The following is a 21539-nucleotide window of genomic DNA, read 5'->3' on the forward strand; positions in this document are numbered from 1 at the left end:
AGAAAAAAACATAAAGTATCAATTGACAGACTGAGAGACTCATAAAAAAATGGTACAATTAAGTTGAGAGTATTCAATGCAAGTGACATTTCATACATGTAGCATTTCTTGCACTTTGAAATTTACAATTGTATATTTAAGTCATCATAAAAACATAGCCGCTGCAATTTTGCCGGGTCATATCTGAATGAGACCTTATTCAGGAGATAATGGGTAGTGGAATTCTGCCTCACCAGTATCGAAAGGTGCCTCACAAGCTTCAATCTCCTCTGTCCAATCCTCGTTGACATTGCCTCTCACTACCACGTTGTGAGTCAAGAGACCAACCTCGGCCCTTGTCTCTAGAATTACACCCGCTATGTCCTGAACGATAGAGATGTGCTGGTATTCGATGGGAGGATCGACGGTCAGGGTCATATTGTCGTCAGAAACAGCTGGTGAAGAAAAAGATAAATTATTGTTTTTGTTTTAGTTTGTGAGCAAGATGGTGCACAGCAGCCATTGTAGTATATATAGAACTTGAGGTGGGTTCTCATTATGGAAAACTACATTGGAATGAAACACTTGATGAGTTTGTATCTATTCTTCATTTGCTGGCTATCAATGAAAAACAGCAAAGACCTGTTTAATCTGTTAATATTTTGTGCAGATTTTGAGCAATTGAATTTTAGTTGAAAGTTCCACATTTGAAAAAAATATTTATTTATTTATATGTATTCATTTATTTATTTATTCATTCATTTATCCATTTGTTTTATATTTCTAATTACTTATGTGTTTATTCATTTTATTATTGTTTATCAATTTTGCAGTTGATGTTGATGTTGTTGTTGTTGTTTTTTGGGGGTGGGGGAGGAGAGAGGGGAAGTGTAGAAGGTATTATGGGCTATATAAGTACCGTTCTAATGTTAATATAGTCATGATCAGTCAATCTACCTGTAATAGTAACGACCTCATTCTGGTCGATGTCAAGGCGCCCTCCTGTGGTTGCAATCACTATCTGGTCACCCACGTTCCATGTGACAGGTCGCATAAGGGAGATGTCAGTATCCTCAGGATCAATGGTCTCTGAGAGGTGTGTCCACATGATGGGTACAGGTTGACCTGGAGGGTAAGAAAGGGGGAATGCACAGTTAAAAGCCCCACTGCACTACTTGTAGCTAATTGCACCCTCTTAATAGCAAACAATGCCTAATCGGTGACCATTGGTCCCCCATGATCCTCTTTTTCTTATATTAATTAAGAGCTGATTTTGATGAGATAACCACCTGTCAGTGACCATGCAGGGAGGTGTAATCCCTCCTGGCCAAACTAGTACAGACAGGCTTTAAAGGGAGTGGGTCGTCAGTATCCATGTGCAGAAGGTCATAATTTGCTGACACTAGACTTGGCGGAAATACCATTAATAGGTGTTTCAAGTCTGCACACAGCAGACCTGTAGGCCAATCAAGAAATACCCCCTTGTCTCTCTGAGAGTCTTTGGGTTATGCAAATGTTAGATAATGACTTTACCATAGGAGAAAAAGTCAGAGTATTACATTAAGCCTGTCGGTCATAGAACTGAAGGCTTACCTTGGTGATTGACAACACCTCCTATTAGGTAAACACTCATACAATTTCAAATTTTCCATGAGACCCCATTTCTCAGTGTCTTTAAAGCTCATGTACAGTAGGTAGCATAAAGTAAAACAGAAAGAAACATGTTAAATATAGCTTCATGGTGTCCACTTTGTATCAAAAGATGTATGTACGAAACGATTCTGTCCATAAACTTTGGTGAATTGTGTGAACACCTGCAAGGTATAAGTTTTACATGTGTGTGTAGTGCCGGTTGGAATTGATAGAACTTACATTTCATGATGGTATCTTAATTTTGTTTTACCTCTTCTCTCATTTCTTTAATATTCCACTTGATGAGGGAAATAAAGTTCACAACAGCTTTATATTGCTAGTATCTTCCTAATTATCGTGCAAAATCAGAGAAATCTGATGTTTCACAGTGACTTTTTCTCAAAGTGTGATGGTAAACAATAACAATATCTCTGTTACAGGATGTACAAATTACCATGCAGGTCAAGAGTGCCATTACGAACAGCCAGGACTTTAGCGCCATAAAATGGCAGTTCTGTAGACCGGACGTTGCCATAGAGTGTGATGATGCCCTTGTGTTGGAACGGCTCCTCTTCGGTTCCTACGCTAAGGTGGCCTCCGTTGGTGACGATAATATACTCTGCTTTCAACTCAACGTCCTTTTCATCAAAGATCAGCGAGCCCCCTTCCAGATTAAAAAGATGATAACAATAATATTACCACAGTTAGAATACTACAGAATGCTGCTGCAAGTGTATAGTGACCTCTCCGACAAGCACACCTGTTCTTAAAGTACTCCATTGGTTGCTTACGCATACTGTGTGAAATAAGATAAAGAACTGTGGAGTGCATTACGCTCATTTATTTATTTATTTATTTGTAGTTTTATTTTTATTTTTTGTTGTCATTAACAAATCTGCTTTCCACCTTGGCCTTATTGACCTAGACAAAATTATATGAATAAAGATTAAAATTATAGACAAATAAATGGCTAAGGGCAAACTTAAAAAATCTGCCTTGGTAGACAGGTGAGATTTCCTGCCTTATACACTGTATGTGACCGAGCTTCTAGGGTCTAGACAGGGGTGATAGTGAGCATCTAAAAAAAAGATTTTTGTTTTCCCTCAAAAAAAAAAAGGGGATTAAGGGGGGGGGGGGGGAATGGCATCTAACAACATGCCCCCTCCCCTTTTGAGTAAGAAAATTGGGGAAAAATAGGAAAAATCAGGAAAAATCAGGGGAAAATCAGGAAAAAAGGGGTAAAACCGGGAAGAAAAAAAATCTGGAAAAAAATATTTATAGAAGATGCTCACCATCGATGAGTAAGATCTTGAGGACAGGTGTATCCGTATCCAGCAGGATGGTCTGCCCCGCCGAGATGGTAACAAATGTGCCTGCACCAGGGGGGTCATCTCCACCCCATGTAAACCTTGAGGACCAGACATCTATGTAGAAGTAGTCTGCTACTCCCTGTAACAAAGTGACAAATAGGTACGATTATCCCGATTTATTCGTATTATTATCATGACATAAGTATCTGGCATCACCTATGCCTGGGAGATGTAAGGCAAATTGAATCACTGTTTCCTTCAGGTCTCTCCTCCCCGTATAACTGCTTGAGGGTGTGCAGGTGGTCCATTACACCGGGTTAACCCCCTACTTTTAATCAAATAATACGTGGGTTCTTAACATGCAGACGACTAGGTCCTGCTTTCTGCATTGATGTACCTCTCCGCTACACAGGGCCATCCTATCCGAGAAACATAGTGTTTTCCACTGTAACATAGCCTACGTCTACAGGGGGAGGGGTACATCGACTTAGTGGTCTGCTTAGGTTGCATTAAAAACCCATGATCTTTGGTTCGACAGACAGACACTTGCTGACTGAGCCAACTAGTGTTCTGGTAATGATAAAAAAATAATTTCTCACAGAATCAAAAACAAACTGTAATCCACACAATAAAATGGTTAAGACTACAAATAAATTACTTGTGATATACAGGTACGACTTTGGCAGAAAATATATTACCGGTAATAGCCGAGTTAGGAGCATAAGACACAACTCGTTTCCCCAAACCACGAAAATGACACACAATCTATGTGTGCAAATGGGATGTGATTCCCAGAAGGTTTTCATGTTTCCTGTATCCTTTTGATATGGGAGTGTCGTGGTCGAGTGGTTTAAGGTGCTTGACTGGAGATGCGAAGGTGGAGGGTTCGAATCCCGACACGGCACTAATATCCTTTGGCAAGATATTAACCGGCACTTGCTACTCTCCACCCAGGTGTTAAATGGGTACCCGGTAAGATACGACCGTCATTGTTGGTTAAACAGTTTTTGAGTGTCAAGTAACGCTTGGCTGGAATGCTTCCCAGGGATTGGAGATTGTGCACACAGTGTGCGGGCAAGCACTGAATTCAATGACCAGGGTAATAGTATATTTGTAAAGCACGTAGAGACATTGTATTAAGTGCTGAAAGCTAAATATTATTTTTATTTATTATTATTATTACCTGTTGTGCAAGGGCTGCTCCTTGTGACCCTACTTCAACTTTGACCTCTGTCATCTCGTTCTGATGAGACTCTGTCACGCAGACGATCTGGGTCTCTGACTCTGTATCGATGATGCATTCTGTCCCTCCTATGGTGACCTGATGGTTACCTGATGAACTGTTTGGATATGATATGGAGAAGTTATGATTAAAAAGAGATCTTGTAAGCATCATTAACTTTAGGGCAATTGATAATACAGATCAATGATACATCTGAATTTATATAGTGCTTAATAAGAAATACCATGATCTCTATTAAATATTTAGATATTATTATTTTCCCGGTCATCAGATTAATTCAAGCTCCCTGTGAGTCTTCTATTAGTGGAGGATATTGACTACAAAGCCATTTTAGTTGGACCATGAGTGGTACAACCGCAAGATCATTATATACATTGTAAATGCAGGGACACCTGCTATGTAGTGACTACCTGCATAGGTTAGAGCATGTACTAAAAGTACTGTACATAAAGACCACCTGCCCATAAAGACCATTTCAGTTGTCTTCTTTGAACGGTATTTATTTAATTACTCTTAAAATTTGTTCATCACAAAATATCAAAGGCGAGCTCATAGTTTTAAACAGTAACTGCATTACTCACAGGAAGCCGGTTCCATCGATGGTGACTGTTGTACCTCCTGCCGTTCCTCCCCTCTGGGGCTCTACAGAAGTGATGGTTGGGGTCAATGACCTCTTGTAGGTGAATGCACCCGTGGAATTGTCCTGTGACCCGCTCGCAAGACTGATCCTGACATCGCACACCAATTCATCAGCTTCATCTAAACATCAAGAATGCATTTCTAACATTACTACGATAGTCTTCTAGCAACCCTCTACGTTTGATGTGATTATCACTCATTATTAAAACATGAATGGGCTGTATACAACCTGTAATAATGCATACAAATGGAAACAGATCTTTCATGGCATCAGCTCCGGTCATGCTCTTTGAAATTCTTTACTCTTATTCCTTACCCTTAGGAATACAGTAAACAACTAAATTATTCACAACCCTTGTAAACTTGATGTTTTTTGTGTTTCTTGTGACTCAAGAATGAAAATTTGACTGGTTCAATGAGGGCCTCTGTTAAACACGTTTAGAAGTAAGCTTTAACATGTCAAAATCTCAAGATATGTTAATCTGTACAAATCACTGTTTCCCTTAATTGAAAAATAATTTAACAATATAAAAAATGCTTACAAATTAAAACAGTGACACTTCAAAGATGATTAATAGCTGTTTGTAGACTTAATGGCAAAATAAATTTAATATAAAACCATAAAACATCAAATCAATTGCTTTTAACTTTTTGAGATTTTCACCACTTAAGAGAGAGGGAAAAGGTCACAAAACGTAAATAGACCCATTTACTTTACATTTTACACATACTTCTTGAAGAAAGGTTATCTACAGAAATGACATTGTGTAAAGCATGTGAATCAAATAGTTGGTCACAGCTGGGTTCTAGAAAGGTGCATATATTTTGATAAATATAGTAGTAAAAAAGGTATATATAGAGTACCTAAGTGCTAACGACATATTCACTCCTTGTCCAGGTTACTGGTTCCAAACAACAGAGCCTGCACATGAGGCTCACCGCAAAATCATTCAAGCAACGGGATGGAGCAGGGAAAATACAGTGTTTGGCGCTGGTATGATCAACATACCATTGTTACGCACCATGCAGCCACCTTGACAACTTGGCCAGTATGACATCACATGACTATTTAATGATCTTACCAAAGTTTGGTGGAACCTCACACATGATGGATGATGAGGTGGCCAACGTGTTGAGACACAGATTATCACAGACATAAACTTCCGTAGTCGTCTCATCAAAACCTGAGCCACCGATTGTTAATGTGAGCCCACCTCCAAAACTTCCTGGATTGAATAGCAGAATAAATACGTTGGTATATATGAACATAGTTTTCTTAAGCTTTATCAATTTGTTTGCATGTGCATTTACAGAGAAAAAAAACATCAACATAGAAGTGGAGTAGTATGGTATTGTAACTATGCATGAAATCACAAATATTTGTATTTTAAAAAAATGTGACAATTGTAGAAGAACCTCAGAAGATATTGACCCCCTAAAAATGGGCAGTACATGTTGTACTGAGCGAGACGGGAAGTTCAATAGCCTTGTTTTCTATCAAAATTTGCTTTAAACAAAATTTGATAACATACTTGCTCATCTATATTGTTTTCAGAGACACTACATTTTATTTTATCAATGTAGCAATTAAAGAAAATTTTATGGTTGCCAATTAGAAGAAAAATATGTGATCTATTTTTTCTAAAACAGTTAAAACTTGGAGAAAGGGAGTTTCATGTGCATATAAAATTGAAAATGTTGACTTTTGAAATATGTCATCTTGGTGCTGACAAAAATAATCTTGAAAAAAAACTTTATAAAAATCATTCTATTTATCCAAGGTAAAAAACAAATTAGGAAATGAATTTGATAATAAAATAAAAAGAAAGTATACTGCGTACACTGTATGTCTGATAATCAGTGGAGCAATCAAGAATAGAAATAGTTATTATTAACTTTTGCATGCAGTTTGAACAAAGATTGAGAACACAGGTAAAGATCTAAGATCATATGAAGGTGTACCAATCGCATAAAAATTGTATAGCTAGAATTTTTGAAATAAACCTCAAAACCTTTTACGTGGCTCTCTATATGGGTTAATGGTCAAAGTGTATGGGAAAAGAAAGGAAGGAATTTTTTTGTTTAAATGCACAAGGAACCCGACTTCGACTTGGGTTCCGTGCGGGCTCTTTTTTATGCAACGGTGTGGGGGTGTTTCGAGAAGTCTACTCAAAAGTTGCTGTTGGGCTAATCTAGGGTATGTTTAAACTTGCAATATCTCTTTAAAGTAATGACATTCAAATTTTAAATTTTGAAAATTTTTATCAAAATAATATCCTTAAGAAACAGAGAAAATGTTTTTGATGATTGGTACAATTTAACTCATAGTCATATAATCCTGGAATACTTCAAAAAGGATGCCTTGTTTTGGAAGGATGTGGGAATCAAAATGAATTATGTGCTTCTTAATTAAAAATGGAAATGCATTCCTTTCAACTTCCAAAGTTATAAAAAAAATTGAAGTGACTGTGTCAATAGTGAAAAAATGTGTAAGTAAAAGGCAATAATTAAATAAATTACCAGAAGTGTGGATGTGAAAATTTCTCAATAGTGGAAATAATCTTGAATCATTATGTGTAGAATTAAAATATCTGAAGCCTTGTTCACTTACCTGACTTAGATTGCATCACTTTTTATAGAAATTATGAAAATAATTACATTCAAAATACAATGTTATTCACCCTCTATTTAATATAAATTAAACGAATGAACACTCAAAGAAAAGATACAGGTAGTATACAAATATATTTCCAAAGAAGAGCATGAAATGATCTTTCATCATTTCAAAAGACTTACAAAGTTCATCTACTTGTCTTGGGCTGGAAGGACGAATCACTTGGACAATATGGCTATTGATTTGAATATCTTGAGACAAGAACATCAATTTATTCACATATTCACAACAAAAATAATAATCTTTTAGTTTTCCTTTTCATGTGAATTTTATAATGACTGTACTAACTAAAACTAGATGAAAAGGTAGGAAATGCATATGGAGAAGACAAACTAGATTAGCTATTGCCTCTTTAGAGAAAATGTTATCTCTCCCAAAGCACCCCGTTTTTGAACCAATATCAGCAAATAACGATTGCAGTCTTATCAAGTCATCCATTGCTAAGTGTTTACTAAGAGATATCAATGAATTTGAACTGGATATGCCTAAAATTAGGCCTTTCAGTGCTCAATTCCATGTCTCTTAATAATGGGCATATGTGATGGAAATACTGTTGGAGTTAATATATATTTATGTTGTTCTGGCAACTTGCTCTGAGCTTTAACCCATTAGCAACTAGAGATTTTGTAAAAATGCCATTTCACTCACTGGAAGATGTTGCGATATTGCTCTTATTTTGACATTGTTCTGAACAATATGAAACATTTATTCTTTTTCTATGAAGAGTCCTACTGTAGACATTGTAAGGATCATGCACGTATAACATCATGGGAGACCCTACAATGTATATTATAGCACGTTGAAAACAGACTAAAACGGACAGGCGGTTCAATGAGTAAAAGGAGGGCAGTTACGGGTGGTTCAATGAGTAAAAGGAGGGGCGGTTTCGGGAGGTTCAATGAGTAAAAGGAGGGCGGTTTCGGTGGTTCAATGAGTAAAAGGAGGGGCGGTTACGGGTGGTTCAATGAGTAAAGGAGGGGCAGTTTCGGGAGGTTCAATGAGTAAAAGAAGGGGCGGTTTCGGGTGGTTCAATAAGTAAAAGGAGGGGCGGTTTTGGACGGTTCAATGAGTAAAAGGAGGGCCAGTTTCGGTGGTTCAATGAGTAAAAGGAGGGGTGGTTTCGGGTGGTTCAATGAGTAAAAGGAGGGGCGGTTTCAGGCGGTTCAAGGAGTAAGAGGAGGGGCGGTTTCGGGAGGTTCAATGAGTAAAAGGAGGGGCGGTTTCGGGAGGTTCAATGAGTAAGAGGAGGGGCGGTTTCATGAGGTTCAATGAGTAAAGGAGGGGCAGTTTCGGGAGGTTCAATGCGTAAAAGAAGGGGCGGTTTCGGGAGGTTCAATGTGTAAAATGAGGGGCGGTTTTAGGTTAAGTTGCTAATGGGTTAATCTGTCAATTATACAGGGTTGTTAGGTGAGGTGTAGGGCTGGGGATGTGGTTCGTGTATGTTATTGACAGTGGAGTGATGTTCGCTAGATCATGTGTTGCAGAACTGTTTTTCTAGTTACATTCAAATCGGACTCCCCAGTCAAACATTATAATGGTGGGGTGTTAAGGAAGAATGGATGAACTTACCTTCATTAGGGGTGACAGAATCCAGATTAAGAGAGTACTCAAATGTCACGCTGCTGGTGGCAATCCCCTTTCCACTGACATGGACTTCCAGGTCATAGGTTCCAGCAGAATGACTACCAGTGGTGCACTCAATGGATGTAACCGATGAAGACGTGACGTTACACTCCACAAAATCAATGATTACTGTCACTTCAGATGCTTCATCAGAGAAAGCAGTCCCCGTTATTGTGATGGTGTCGCCCGATTGGCCGGTTGATGGCAACAACGATGACACAATGGGCGTCATAGCAGCCGTGTATTTGTAAATGAGAGTGGTGTAGGTGTGCAAACCGCTTGTGACGGTCACTGTTTCAGATCCCTCTGCACGGGGTGGTGTAATGCATATGATCTGGGACAGTGTGAGTGATTGGATTTCACATGGACTATCATCAATCAAGACCTGGATTTCCTCCGCGACGAAGCCATTGCCAGCGATGGTGACGGTCTGTCCACCCTCCAAACTTCCCGAGGATGGGTCAATGCTGTCTAGTGTCTTGGAACTCCATACAGTGTTTCCAGATTCAAACTGAGCGTTACCAAATCCAGCAATGTGGAAGGAAATAGTTTGGGTACCAACAGGAACATAGCTGACATCACACACAACAGAGGCATCACTAGTCTGGTTGACAAGGCAATCAGTGCCTCCGATGTCAATTGTAATGAGACCAGTATCATTCGTGTTAAGAAAGGAACCATTGAAATTGATCACAGTGCTTGCCCCATAAACAACGGCATTGGCTGAGGTAAAGGATGTCACTACAGGTGTGCTTTCATCATTGTAATTGAAGATCATGAGATCAGGTGTGTTCCATTCGCTTTCAAATTGGCCCACACGGACCTCTATCTGGTATGCACCCTTTTGATTAGGACTTGTAATGCAACTGAAAGAGGTGTAGCTAGATTCCTGTATGGTACAAGGTGCACCTCCAAGACCTCCCATAGTAACCACTGGCTCTGACGAGAAACCAGATCCTGAGAATAGTATCTCAGTTCCACCGGCAATCGATCCCTGCTGGAGTGACACCGTATCCACTTGAGAGAAAAGAACAAAAGAGCGCTGCACAGGGACCTTCGGCAAGATCTGCGCAAATCCAAGGTTCTTGATGTTAACAGACACTCCCTGCAGGACCCCCGTCTCTAAGACGTCTCCGGCTTCTACATTACACTGGACTAAAGTGGACGATGCCGAATCAACACTGCATGACTGGGTCCCGACCAAGACCTCAACTTGGCAGGACATGCTGCTCAATCCCGTTCCAGTGATGTTAAGCAGAGCTCCTTCTGTTCCGGTGTTGGGACTGATCATGCTCACGGTTGGCGTGTGGCAGGTGGAGTAGGTAAATGTGAAGACGTCCTCAGAGCTGGTATCTCCTCCATCATCGGTGCATCCTTCGATGGCGGTAGTATCTCCTGGACAAACTCCTCCTGATGAAGGATCAGCCACACCTATGTAGGAACACAGCGACAAGAGAAAGATTTATTGATTGGCATTGAAGCACGTTTACCAGGATAGAGATATCATAACAAGGGAAATAATTTTTGAAAAGCCTAGGATCAAATTCTTCTGTCAGCAGAAACATTGACTCAGGGGTGATAGTGAGCACTAAAAAAAAAGTTTTTTCCCCCCCTCAACCAGGCCCCCCCTTGAGTAATAAATAAAACTAGATGGAATTCGACTGCGCGCAGTCGAAAATGATGCCTCCTTCATAGACCAATTTTACAAACCGAAACGGAAGAAATTTTTCAAATTCAAGTTCAATTGTAATCCATTAACATGTTCTCAGAATATTGTGATTACAAGCAATTTCTCATATACATATATGACCCTTTGATCTTTGACCTCATGACCCTAAAATCTACTCAGTTCATTGGCTCTGCAAGATGTCCTGAGTTAAATAGTAATCTATCTGTCAGTTCTAATGAGAATGCTTTCACAAGCTATTTTTGCATACATAATGAGCCCATGACCTTTGATCTTATGAACCAAAAATCTACTCAGTTCATTGGCTCTGCAAGATTCATAAATGATCTAAGTTGGCAGGAATCCATCAATCTGTTCTAATGATAATACGATCACAAGCTATTTTTGCATACATAATGAGCCGCATGACCTTGACTTTACCTCATGACCCCAAAATCTAATCAGTTCATCAGCTCTGCAAGTAACATACATGACCTAAGTTTGGCAGGAATCCATCAATCGGTTCTTGAGATAACGCGATCACGAGCTGTTTTTGCATACATAATGTGCGCTGTGACCTTTGACCTCGTGACCCCAAAATCTTATCAGTTCATCGGCTCTGCAAGTAACACACATGACCTAAGTTTGGCAGGAATCCATCAATCGGTTCTTGAGATAACGCGATCACAAGCTGTTTTTGCATACATAATGAGCCCTGTGACCTTTGACCTTTGACCTCGTGACCCCCAAAATCTAATCATTTAATCGGCTCTGCAAGATACATACATGACCAAAGTTTGGCAGGAATCTATTAATCGGTTCTTCAGATCACGCGATCACAAGCTGTTTTTGCATACATAATGAGCCCTGTGACCTTTGACCTCATGACCCCAAAATCTAATCAGTTCATCGGCTCTGCAAGATACATACATGAACAAAGTTTGGCAGGAATCCATATATCGGTTCTTCAGATAACGCGATCACGAGAACGGGACGTACGTACGGACGGACAACCCAAAAACATAATGCCTCCGACTACTTCGTAACAGAGGCATAAAAAAGAGGGTTCGGGGGGAAAATATGGCATCTTACAACATTCCCCCCCTTGAGTAAGAAAATTAGGAAATAAGAGGGGAAAATTGGCAAAAATCGAGATAATCAGGTTAAAATTGGGAAGATAACAAAATTATTTTAAAAAATAAAAAAATTGGGAAGAAAAAAAAAATCAGGAAAAAAAATAAAAATTGGGAAACCGATTTAAATCGAGTAATTATCAGGCCTGGTATATTGTGGTGTAACAAAAAAAGCATAATCAGATTTTCTTATATATGAGAGAGCTAAGTTTACACCCACCTGAATCTAGATCGTTTTCAGCCTCATATCCAGTAACTGTTACTGTGATAGGTAGCGTGGTGGATGTCCTGGAACTGACTACAATGATACCCGTCATGTAGATAGGATCATCTGGATTCTCATAGTTGACAGGATCACTGGAGTAGTAGTACGTACCTGGGGCATCAAACTTGTAGGAGAATTTACCTGTCGATGATACAGGAGGGAAGAAAAGAAACGATAATGGTCTGGTAGGAGGTTTTATGTGTAGTACCGGTACTAATAAGATGTTGCTCACACTGGAACCTGTGGAATCGGTCTACAAAGTAAACTTTACGGTTTATGGTATTTGTTTTTCTTGCATGTTTTAAGTGGAAATTAAGCATTTTAATTTCAACAAATATAATATTAACTGACTGCTAAGATAGCAGGCAACCAGTGGACTTAGAACATTAGATCCTATCTTTAGAACATGGTTATTGACAACTACTGCCTTATTAGACAAAAATACAACTACACCAAATCTAAGACCTTGGTAGCTTTTCACGAAACCGTCATAACTTATTCCAAAGCGTGAATTAAATTTATCACACATTTCAATGGATGTCGGTGAACTTGTTCTCTTGATGGTTTCGTGAAACAAGGCCCTGGTTACAAAACTACTGCTCTATTGCTCAGCTGTCAAATTTTTTCACTTTTTTCAACATTTATTTTGAATACCATGTCTTCTCAAACAAAGTTTCAAACACACCAGTGCCCTCTATCATCAAAAGCTACAAAAAAATTAATCAGGTAGGTACAATGCATGGTAAGATACATTTAATTGCAGGAAGATTGGAAATACATGTACAATGGATATATCATTGACACTATGAACATGGCAGACAAAGAAAGCGGACAAAATATACAGTTCCTCAGGTAGACAAAGGAACATCCCTTCACTGCTATTATGTAAAAATGTGTAGAACAGGTGAATATGCCTGTGACACCTGTTCCACACATTTTTACATAATAGCAGTGAAGGGATGTTCCTTTGTCTACCTGAGGAACTGTATATTTTGTCCGCTTTCATTGTCCGTCATGTTCATAGTGTGATTGTAAAAGGGATCCAGTAACTTAGATCCTTTAGAAATAATCCTTGATTTAGCTCATGCTGCAATGATAATTATAAACCTTTAGGTCAGTCAGGAACTCCATGACTTTTACAAGCCGATCGCCTGTCTGATTATCAAGATATTAGACGAGGCGTCAAAAGTATCGATACCAGCAGGCTTCCGCCTCACGTATTGGCGCATCGAGGCTGCAATTACGGCCGAGGCCTGGCTGGGGCAATTATTTTTCAATTATTAGCCCAGCCGGCTTGCGCCAGGCTGGGATCTGAGGCTCGGTTTCCATTCGAAAGGCGGCAGCCGGCGCATGCTTTTGAATGCCATTTCCTACCGCCAGCGGTAGCCGGCTGAGCTAATTTAAAAAATGCAGCCAGGACGCACAAGTGCAGTTAGCTGCCGCTGGCTGGTATATTTATTTTTGACGCCTCGCCTTAATGATTGGAATTACAAATTTTGAAAACCGTTTGCCGAACGGTTTTCATAACACTACAGTCTATTGGGGAAAACAAGTATGGTAAAACCGGTCACTCAAAGATTTTTACTTTCTTGAGGCACTTCTTGATCATTTTGAAGCTTTTTTTAGGGCTTTAATATTACACCATATCACAGACACTGGTAACATGTAGGACCGTGTATCTCAGATTTAACATTGTTAAATGATCCCTTTAAGTCAATATTCATGTCACAGGGCCCAGGTTTATTACTTGAGGCCTCGTCGTGCCTTTGAACTTACCCGCAGTGCCAAATGGTCCGCTGTTGAAACCGGAGCCATCATACAAAGTGTCTGCTGCACTGGATGTTTGATGGACAGAGTACTTGATGCCACTGACATACATGGGTATAATTGCTGTCCATGTAACTATATCTCCTGCTGCTATGTCGAGCTTAGGGGGATCCCAGGCATAACCGATCCCATAGGCTTTGTAGGTAAAATTAAAAAATAGTAGTAATTAATAATAGCTCAGTCACCAAATAGACCTGATCTGTGGATTTAAATGCATAAGTTATATGTACAAATTTAGCTGTAGATCATTTTTTAAATGTTTAAAAAATAGCAATGTTCAAAATGTTTAAAATTACTTTATAATACCCAATGCTGTAATTGAATGAATAATATACTGGTCCAGGGAGGTGTTACACAAATATCCTAAGTTGAACTTATCGCTAAGTTGGACTTAACAATTATGGAAAGCCGTTAGCAGCTTTGAAAATATTTTGTAAAAGACATTTTAAAAGGCATAAAATGTTGATTCAAATCATTCATATTTTCTATAATCAAGGAGATTTCATGTTCTTGATGTAGAATTTATGAAAAGTCTAAAATACTTGAATGGCTCTTCATGACTTTTAAGTCCAACTTAGAGTTTAGTTTGACTTAGGATCTTTGTAAAACACCCTCCAGGACAGCACCAAAGACTCACTTTCATGCTTTCCAAGATGGCTAATCGTGTGATGAGAGTTGACTTGTGGGCTCACACAGGTCATGAGGTCATCAGCTACCATGCTAAGCGCACAGGCCTCGTCTCCGATCAACACCTCAACGTCATCTGCAGATGTCCCAAATCCTCCCCCGGTGATGGTAACCGTTGTACCTCCGAACAGGGATCCCGATTGTGGAAACACACCGGTCACAACCAGAGCATAGCTCACTGCTAAGTTCACATCCTCAGACCTTGGGATTTATGCAAGAAATATCAACAATTTTAAGCCCGTCTGTACTAGTTTTGCCAGGAGGGATTACACCACCCAGCGTGGTCACTGACAGGTGGTTATCTCATCAACTCATTTCTCAATTAACATAAGAAAAAGACGATCATGGGGGACCAACGGGCACCGCTTAGGCATTGTTTTCTATATAGAGGGAGCAAGTAGCTACAGGTAGTACAGTAGGGCTTCAAGGGAAGAACTATCAACAATTAAAAGTTTTGGGTCAGTTGGTTAATGCCAAGAGAGAAAGAAGGAAGTTTTCCATGTATTAATTTATGTCCTCAAAGGGGTATTTCCAGGGGGTAGATATCCTGTTGTTAGGAGGCACGTGTACATGTTTATGATTGTCTGGAAATAGTTGTAAGGATATACCTAATCTTGTTTGGGCAGAACCTCAACCACCCAACAAAACTATATAAATGAATACATAATTAACCTATTTTTAGAACTAACCTACAGAAAATTACAATTTTCCTTTCAGAAATACATTTTACAAAACTTTGGTGGTTATACATATACCATACCTGCCAACATTTGAAAATGAGAATTAAGAATTTTTAGCACGGTATGTCTTCGAAAAATAAGAAATCTGTTCCCTTAACAGGTGTTCGCACAAGCAGCGGCAGTGTAACTGGCCAGGCCATGCGCTACACACACACACACATATGCTGATCTCTACGGTATAGATCAGTGGCACAAATACGCTGCAAAACCGTCATTACAAGCCAAATGAGCTTCCGCTGCCATCAACACACACAGTATACTATACGAGAGTTCTCACACAAATCGCGGCAAATGGTAAAACAAGCCCAATTTGGCTTAAATTTCCAAAATGCGGAATATCCCACATTTTAAGGTCCTAAAATTCCAGAAATTCAGAATATTCCGGAAAATGCGGGAGGGTTGGCAGGTATGCATGTACAACCTCATTTCTTTCTCTTTTCATCATACTATAAATTAAATTAGTTTTTACATCTTCATCTTTCCATTATACTTCTTTTTCTTTCTAGTTTCATCATTTTAATTCAATTTCATTCCTCTTTCATCTCTTAATTTTGACTTAATTCTTAAAATATCAATTTTACAAGATCCTCTGTTTTGGTATCAATGCATGGAGCAAGATTTCTATAAATAACATATTCTTACATAGATGATTGAATAGCCATTCTTCTCAATGAAGCATAGCCATAAATCGAATAGATATAGAATTACTGTATCTGCCTATCAAATTGACTTTGCTACTGCATAGAGTCATGTTGTAATTACAAACAACTTACGCTTTCTTGGCATAACCAACCCCAGCAATGCTGACAAAGGCATTATGAGCACCATAAGTATGACTAGGCAGAACGCAGACAATCTCGGTGTCACTTTGAGATGAAATCTTGCATTCCTTTCCTCCAACATCCACGCTCGCACCCGAATCACCAAACTTGGTTCCTACGATGGTCAGATCGGAACCACCTGGACATAACAAAAAATAATAGTGAGCTCCCTGTCAAAAACCATGTGAATCTCCAAGCGTTGGGATAATAAGAAATAATTTCCCCCACAACAGAATTAAATCCTTGGTACCCCTAACAACCACAGACTGAAATAATGTACCTAACTGCAGCAAATTCTCGACAAAGATACAGTGATAAGTTGAAAATAGCATTCCATGGTCACCTTTTGGGCAAAATAAAGAATAAGCCAATCCTCTCTCTCTCTTTCTCTGTGCAATTATCAAAATCACACCGTCCCTGTCCATTAAACCTCTTAACCAGTTAACTACTGAATTCTTTAATTCTCACAGGGTTAATACATTGATCACACGGTTCCCGTAGGCAGTGGGTGCTGCACAGTATCCAGATGATAGAAGAAGTCATCATGCATTCATTTCATACTGCTTCACAATTATCCAGATATTCTATAAGGAACTGGGGTGTAATGAATTTATATTTACATCACAAGAGTTGCTTTGTATCTCTTAAATGTATGAGTTTTGTTTATGCATATCATATGAATTTTGACCCCCCCCCCCCAAGAAAAAAAAAAAAAACCCCAGAGAGGCTAAAAAAGGAACCAAAGCGTTAATGGGATCACATGTGAAGGAGGCTTTATTGTGGAAATGGGTCTGTTCAGACATACCTGTTACACTTGATACAGTTGGACTGATAGATGATATGGTTGGTGTGATGTTTTCTGTCAGTGTGAACACATTGTCTAGACTGGCAGATTCACCATTTGGTATGAACACGTTCACTGAAGTATCATTTCCTTCACTGCTGGACTGTGAGTTAAAACAAAGAATACATCATTTAGACCGGCAGATTAAGTGATGAGTATGAACACACTTAAAATGAACTGTCACTCCAGGCATTCCTTGACTCTGGGTAAAACTAAATTTGTGAAAATGTTCATACTTTCTTCACCACAGGAAATGATATGAAACATATACATATATATGAATGTGTTACATATTATTTGTATATTGCCGTGACGGAGGATTATCAACATCAAACTATTTGTTCTATACATATATATATATATATACATATATTAATATCTGTCTAGAAGGCCATATATATCAACAATAATTCAATATCTTCTATTGGTAAGACATAAAACTAGTAGTTTTACCATCTCATTTACAAACATTAATCCATTGAGTACTGACTTGTCTATCTTTAAAAGGCTTTTAAAGGCTTTAAAGACATTGTTTAACAATGTTAAATCTGAGATGCATGGCCCTACGTGTTATCAGTGTCTGTGATATGGTGTAATATTGAAGCCCTAAAAAAATTGCGCTTCAAAATGATCACGAAGTGCCGCGTAAAAGTAAAAATCTTTGAGTGACAGGTTTTACAATACTCATTTTCCCCAATAGACTGTAGTGTTATAAAAAAACGTTATGAAAACGAAAAATGAAATTTTGATTTCCAATCATAAATATCTTGATAATCAGACAGGCGATAGCCTTGTAAAAGTCATGTGATTCCTGACTGGTTTATAATTATGATTGCAGCATGAAATCCAGAAATTTGTTTCAGAGTCTGAGACAAAGTTACCCAATCCCTTTGAGAAATGGTACCACTTAGTTCCTGTATCGAAGCCATGGATTAAATATTTCTATACCAGTTGATGGAAGAAGAATGGTATCCTACCTGAACTTTGCATGTAATAATAGCATAAGACACAGAGATGATATCACAAACTCTGCCTGCTACTGTGACCTCCATGTTGTCACCGAAGCCATGTCCATTGATAGTTACAACTGTTCCACCTACAAAACAAAAACAAAAAACAATAAGATCAAGCATATATACATGCATGTAGTCATAGGTAAGATTGTAGATGAATACTACAATGGGTGGTATAATTCTAATACCGGTATACAAATAATGATTGCTTTGAGGGGCATGGTAAAAAGTATTGCCTGAAGTGACCTTGAAGACCTGTGTCCTGTAAGTTGATAAAAATCAATTCTCAATTCCTGCTACAACTGATTATATTTTGCAATTGATTTTATCTTTCTGTAATACATAAAATTGATTATAAGTAACTTTTCATTGTAGAGATACAATGGAATGGAAAGGGTACAATTAAACTCAAGGGAGACACAATTGATTGCAACTCTTGTTTATGTTATGGTGCTCGGGACTGATATCAAAGACCTCTGAATGATATTCCTTATACTCAAACAGGATCCAATCCTCTCTATTTCAAAATAAATTAGAAATAAATTTAAAGGAAAATAATTTTTTTTTTACCTGCAGTACTCCCTACAGAGGGACTGACTGATGTCAAATCAAATGTATAGATGAAACTGACAGCACCTGAAAAATGAAGAGAACAAAAAAATGATAATAAAAATAATCTGGTTTTATATAGTGCTTGATACAAAGATTTCCTGAAGAAATGTGAAGCACATTACACTTCACGTCATCATAAAAAACAGACGTGTTGCGTCATGTCTGAATGAGCCCAGTGATGTTAACACGTCTTCATTCAGAAATCTTGGGTCTTATTCACACAGGACACTGTAACTGCCTTAGAATACTAGCTGCCGCAGTGTAATAAAATGGCTCAAATATATAGCTTCACTTTTCGGTATCTTATGACAGTTAGACAAGCAAGTTGCTTAAAAGTGACTTTGATTGTCAAGGCTACCTTTTCTTACCCCTCTTGGCATATTCAGTTACAAGTAAAATAGTTCAATTTTACATGGCATTTAAACCCCCCAAAAGACTTTTATGTTTAATTTGTTAACATATTTATTCAGGATAACAAAGATCTTATGATACAAATACATATAATTTTTTTCACATCTTGAGTGGCAAAAGTAGATTAGAGCCCTACTGCACTACTTGCGCCCTTTATATAGCAAAAAATGCCGAATTGGTGCCTATTGGTCCCCCATGATCCTCTTTTTCTTATGTTAATTGAGAGCTGATTTGATGAGATAACCACCTGTCAGTGACCTTGCAGGGAGGTATAATTCCCCCTGGCCAAACTAGTGCAGAGGGGTTTTAAGATCTTGCCAAATGTAGAGTAATTATGTCTTGACTAATAATATCACAGCCAGACAGGAATCAGAAACCTCAGATTCTTGACCAAAAGTCAAGTGAATGGGTACTATCAGTTCAGATCTTGAGTTGTCTTTAATCACAAGCATAATCCCAGCCAGTGGGAGTGTCGTGGCCGAGTAGTTTAAGGTGCTTGACTGGAGATGGGAAGGTCGAGGGTTGGAATCCCGACACGGCACTAATACCCTTTGGCAAGATATTAACCTGCACTTGCTACTCTCCACCCAGCATCAAATATTTATTTATTTTTTTTTTAAATGAAAAAATAAACATTTTTGGGAGAAAACAAATTTAAAACAAAAACTAGATGGGACTTCGACTGCGCGCAGTCAAAAATGATGCCTCCGTCATAGAGCAATTTTACAAACCAAAACAGAAGAAATTGTTCAAATTCAAGTTCAATTGTAATCCATTAACAGGTTCTCGGAATATCGTGATTACAAGCAATTTCTCATATACATATATGACCCTTTGATCTTTGACCAAATGACCCTAACATCTACTCAGTTCATTGGCTCTGCAAGATGTCCCGAGTTAAATAGTAATCCATCTGTCAGTTCTAATGAGAATGTGTTCACAAGCTATTATTGCATACATAATGAGCCCATGACCTTTGACCTTTGACCTCATGACCCAAGAATCTACTCAGTTCATTGGCTCTGCAAGATACATACATGATCTAAGTTTGGGAGGAATCCATCAATCTGTTCTAATGATAATGCGATCACAAGCTATTTTTGCCTGCATAATGAGCCGCATGACCTTTGACCTTGACCTCATGACCCCAAAATTTAATCAGTTCATCGGCTCTGCAAGTAACATACATGACCTAAGTTTGGCAGGAATCCATCAATCGGTTCTTGAGATAACGCGATCATGAGCTGTTTCAGCATACATAATGAGCCCTGTGACCTTTGACCTTTGACCTCGTGACCCCAAAATCTAATCAGTTCATCGTCTCTGCAAGATACATACATGACCTAAGTTTGGCAGGAATCCATCAATCGGTTCTTTAGATAACGCGATCACGAGCTGTTTTTGCATACATAATGAGCCCTGTGACCTTTGACCTTTGACCTCGTGACCCCAAAATCTAATCAGTTCATCGGCTCTGCAAGATACATACATGACCAAAGTTTGGCAGGAATCCATCAATCGGTTCTTCAGATAACGCGATCACGAGAACGGGACGTACGGACGGACGGACAACCCGAAAACATAATGCCTCCGGCTACTTCGTAACGGAGGCATAAAAATGTCAATTTTTATCTAAAAAGATTTTAAATATATTGTTTTCATTAAATTAAGATTTGAAAAAAAAAATTGATTCAATTCCAAAAACAAATTTACATTTTTTTAAAAATTCCCAAATAGTAAACCAAAATAGTACTCTCATATAGTACTTTCTAAAAATAGGTCAAATATTTCTGGTCATGTGACGAGCTCTCAACCAATCAAAAGCCAACAATTTTTGTATGCAGGATATAATAGTATATATCTGTAAAGTGCTTTAAATTGAGACATTGTATTAAGCGCTATATAAGCGAAATATTATTATTATTATAACCATTTGGGGTTGAAGCCAATCCTAGGCCAAGGACCTGAACTTTGACCTCGTACTCCTCAGCAGGTGACTGTCCTACATTACAGGTGATTTCAGTATCGGTTGATGCCATGACCTCACAGGTAACTCCATTGATAGTGATGGTATTCTCAGACGACTCGGTACTGAACATGGAGCCAGTAATGGTGATTGCTGTGCTGTCAGTGGATGAACCTGTAAAATGATAACAAGCGTGGTGTTGTTGTCAATTTTTCTGGCCTGCAAAACCAGTGGCGTAGCTTCGCCCCCCCCCCCCCCAAAAAAAAAGGGGGAAAAGGAGAGATAGGAAGGAGAAAGACGGAAATACAAGAAGAGAATATGAAAGGATATCCCCTCCCTGCATGCTGGCTGCTTTTAATTGGTGGTCTTGGTGATCCACACTTTGTTCACAGAGTAACCTGGTGCACCTAGGTTAGTGAAAATTAGGCAAATATTACGAGTTTTTCAAATTAGT

The 21539-nt window shown here is 38.6% G+C and overlaps 1 protein-coding gene across 1 annotated transcript in view; it reads right to left on the bottom strand.

The window, feature by feature from the left end:
* Positions 1–21539, bottom strand: part of LOC582056 (fibrocystin-L) — an 84525-nt gene that overhangs the window by 38446 nt on the left and 24540 nt on the right. Inside the window, exons 22-37 of the mRNA XM_030986388.1 lie at positions 21050–21259; positions 18667–18732; positions 18061–18179; positions 17045–17186; positions 16192–16378; positions 14629–14879; positions 13941–14126; positions 12120–12305; positions 9047–10531; positions 5886–6029; positions 4746–4923; positions 4105–4261; positions 2904–3060; positions 2066–2275; positions 937–1104; positions 234–434 (exon numbers count right to left, since the gene is read on the bottom strand). Coding sequence (XP_030842248.1) covers positions 234–434; positions 937–1104; positions 2066–2275; positions 2904–3060; positions 4105–4261; positions 4746–4923; positions 5886–6029; positions 9047–10531; positions 12120–12305; positions 13941–14126; positions 14629–14879; positions 16192–16378; positions 17045–17186; positions 18061–18179; positions 18667–18732; positions 21050–21259 — 4047 coding nt within the window. The remainder of the gene's footprint in view (positions 1–233; positions 435–936; positions 1105–2065; positions 2276–2903; positions 3061–4104; positions 4262–4745; positions 4924–5885; positions 6030–9046; positions 10532–12119; positions 12306–13940; positions 14127–14628; positions 14880–16191; positions 16379–17044; positions 17187–18060; positions 18180–18666; positions 18733–21049; positions 21260–21539) is intronic.

Source organism: Strongylocentrotus purpuratus, unplaced genomic scaffold, assembly GCF_000002235.5.
Source record: "Strongylocentrotus purpuratus isolate Spur 01 unplaced genomic scaffold, Spur_5.0 spur5_scaffold_15, whole genome shotgun sequence".
Taxonomy (NCBI): domain Eukaryota; kingdom Metazoa; phylum Echinodermata; class Echinoidea; order Camarodonta; family Strongylocentrotidae; genus Strongylocentrotus; species Strongylocentrotus purpuratus.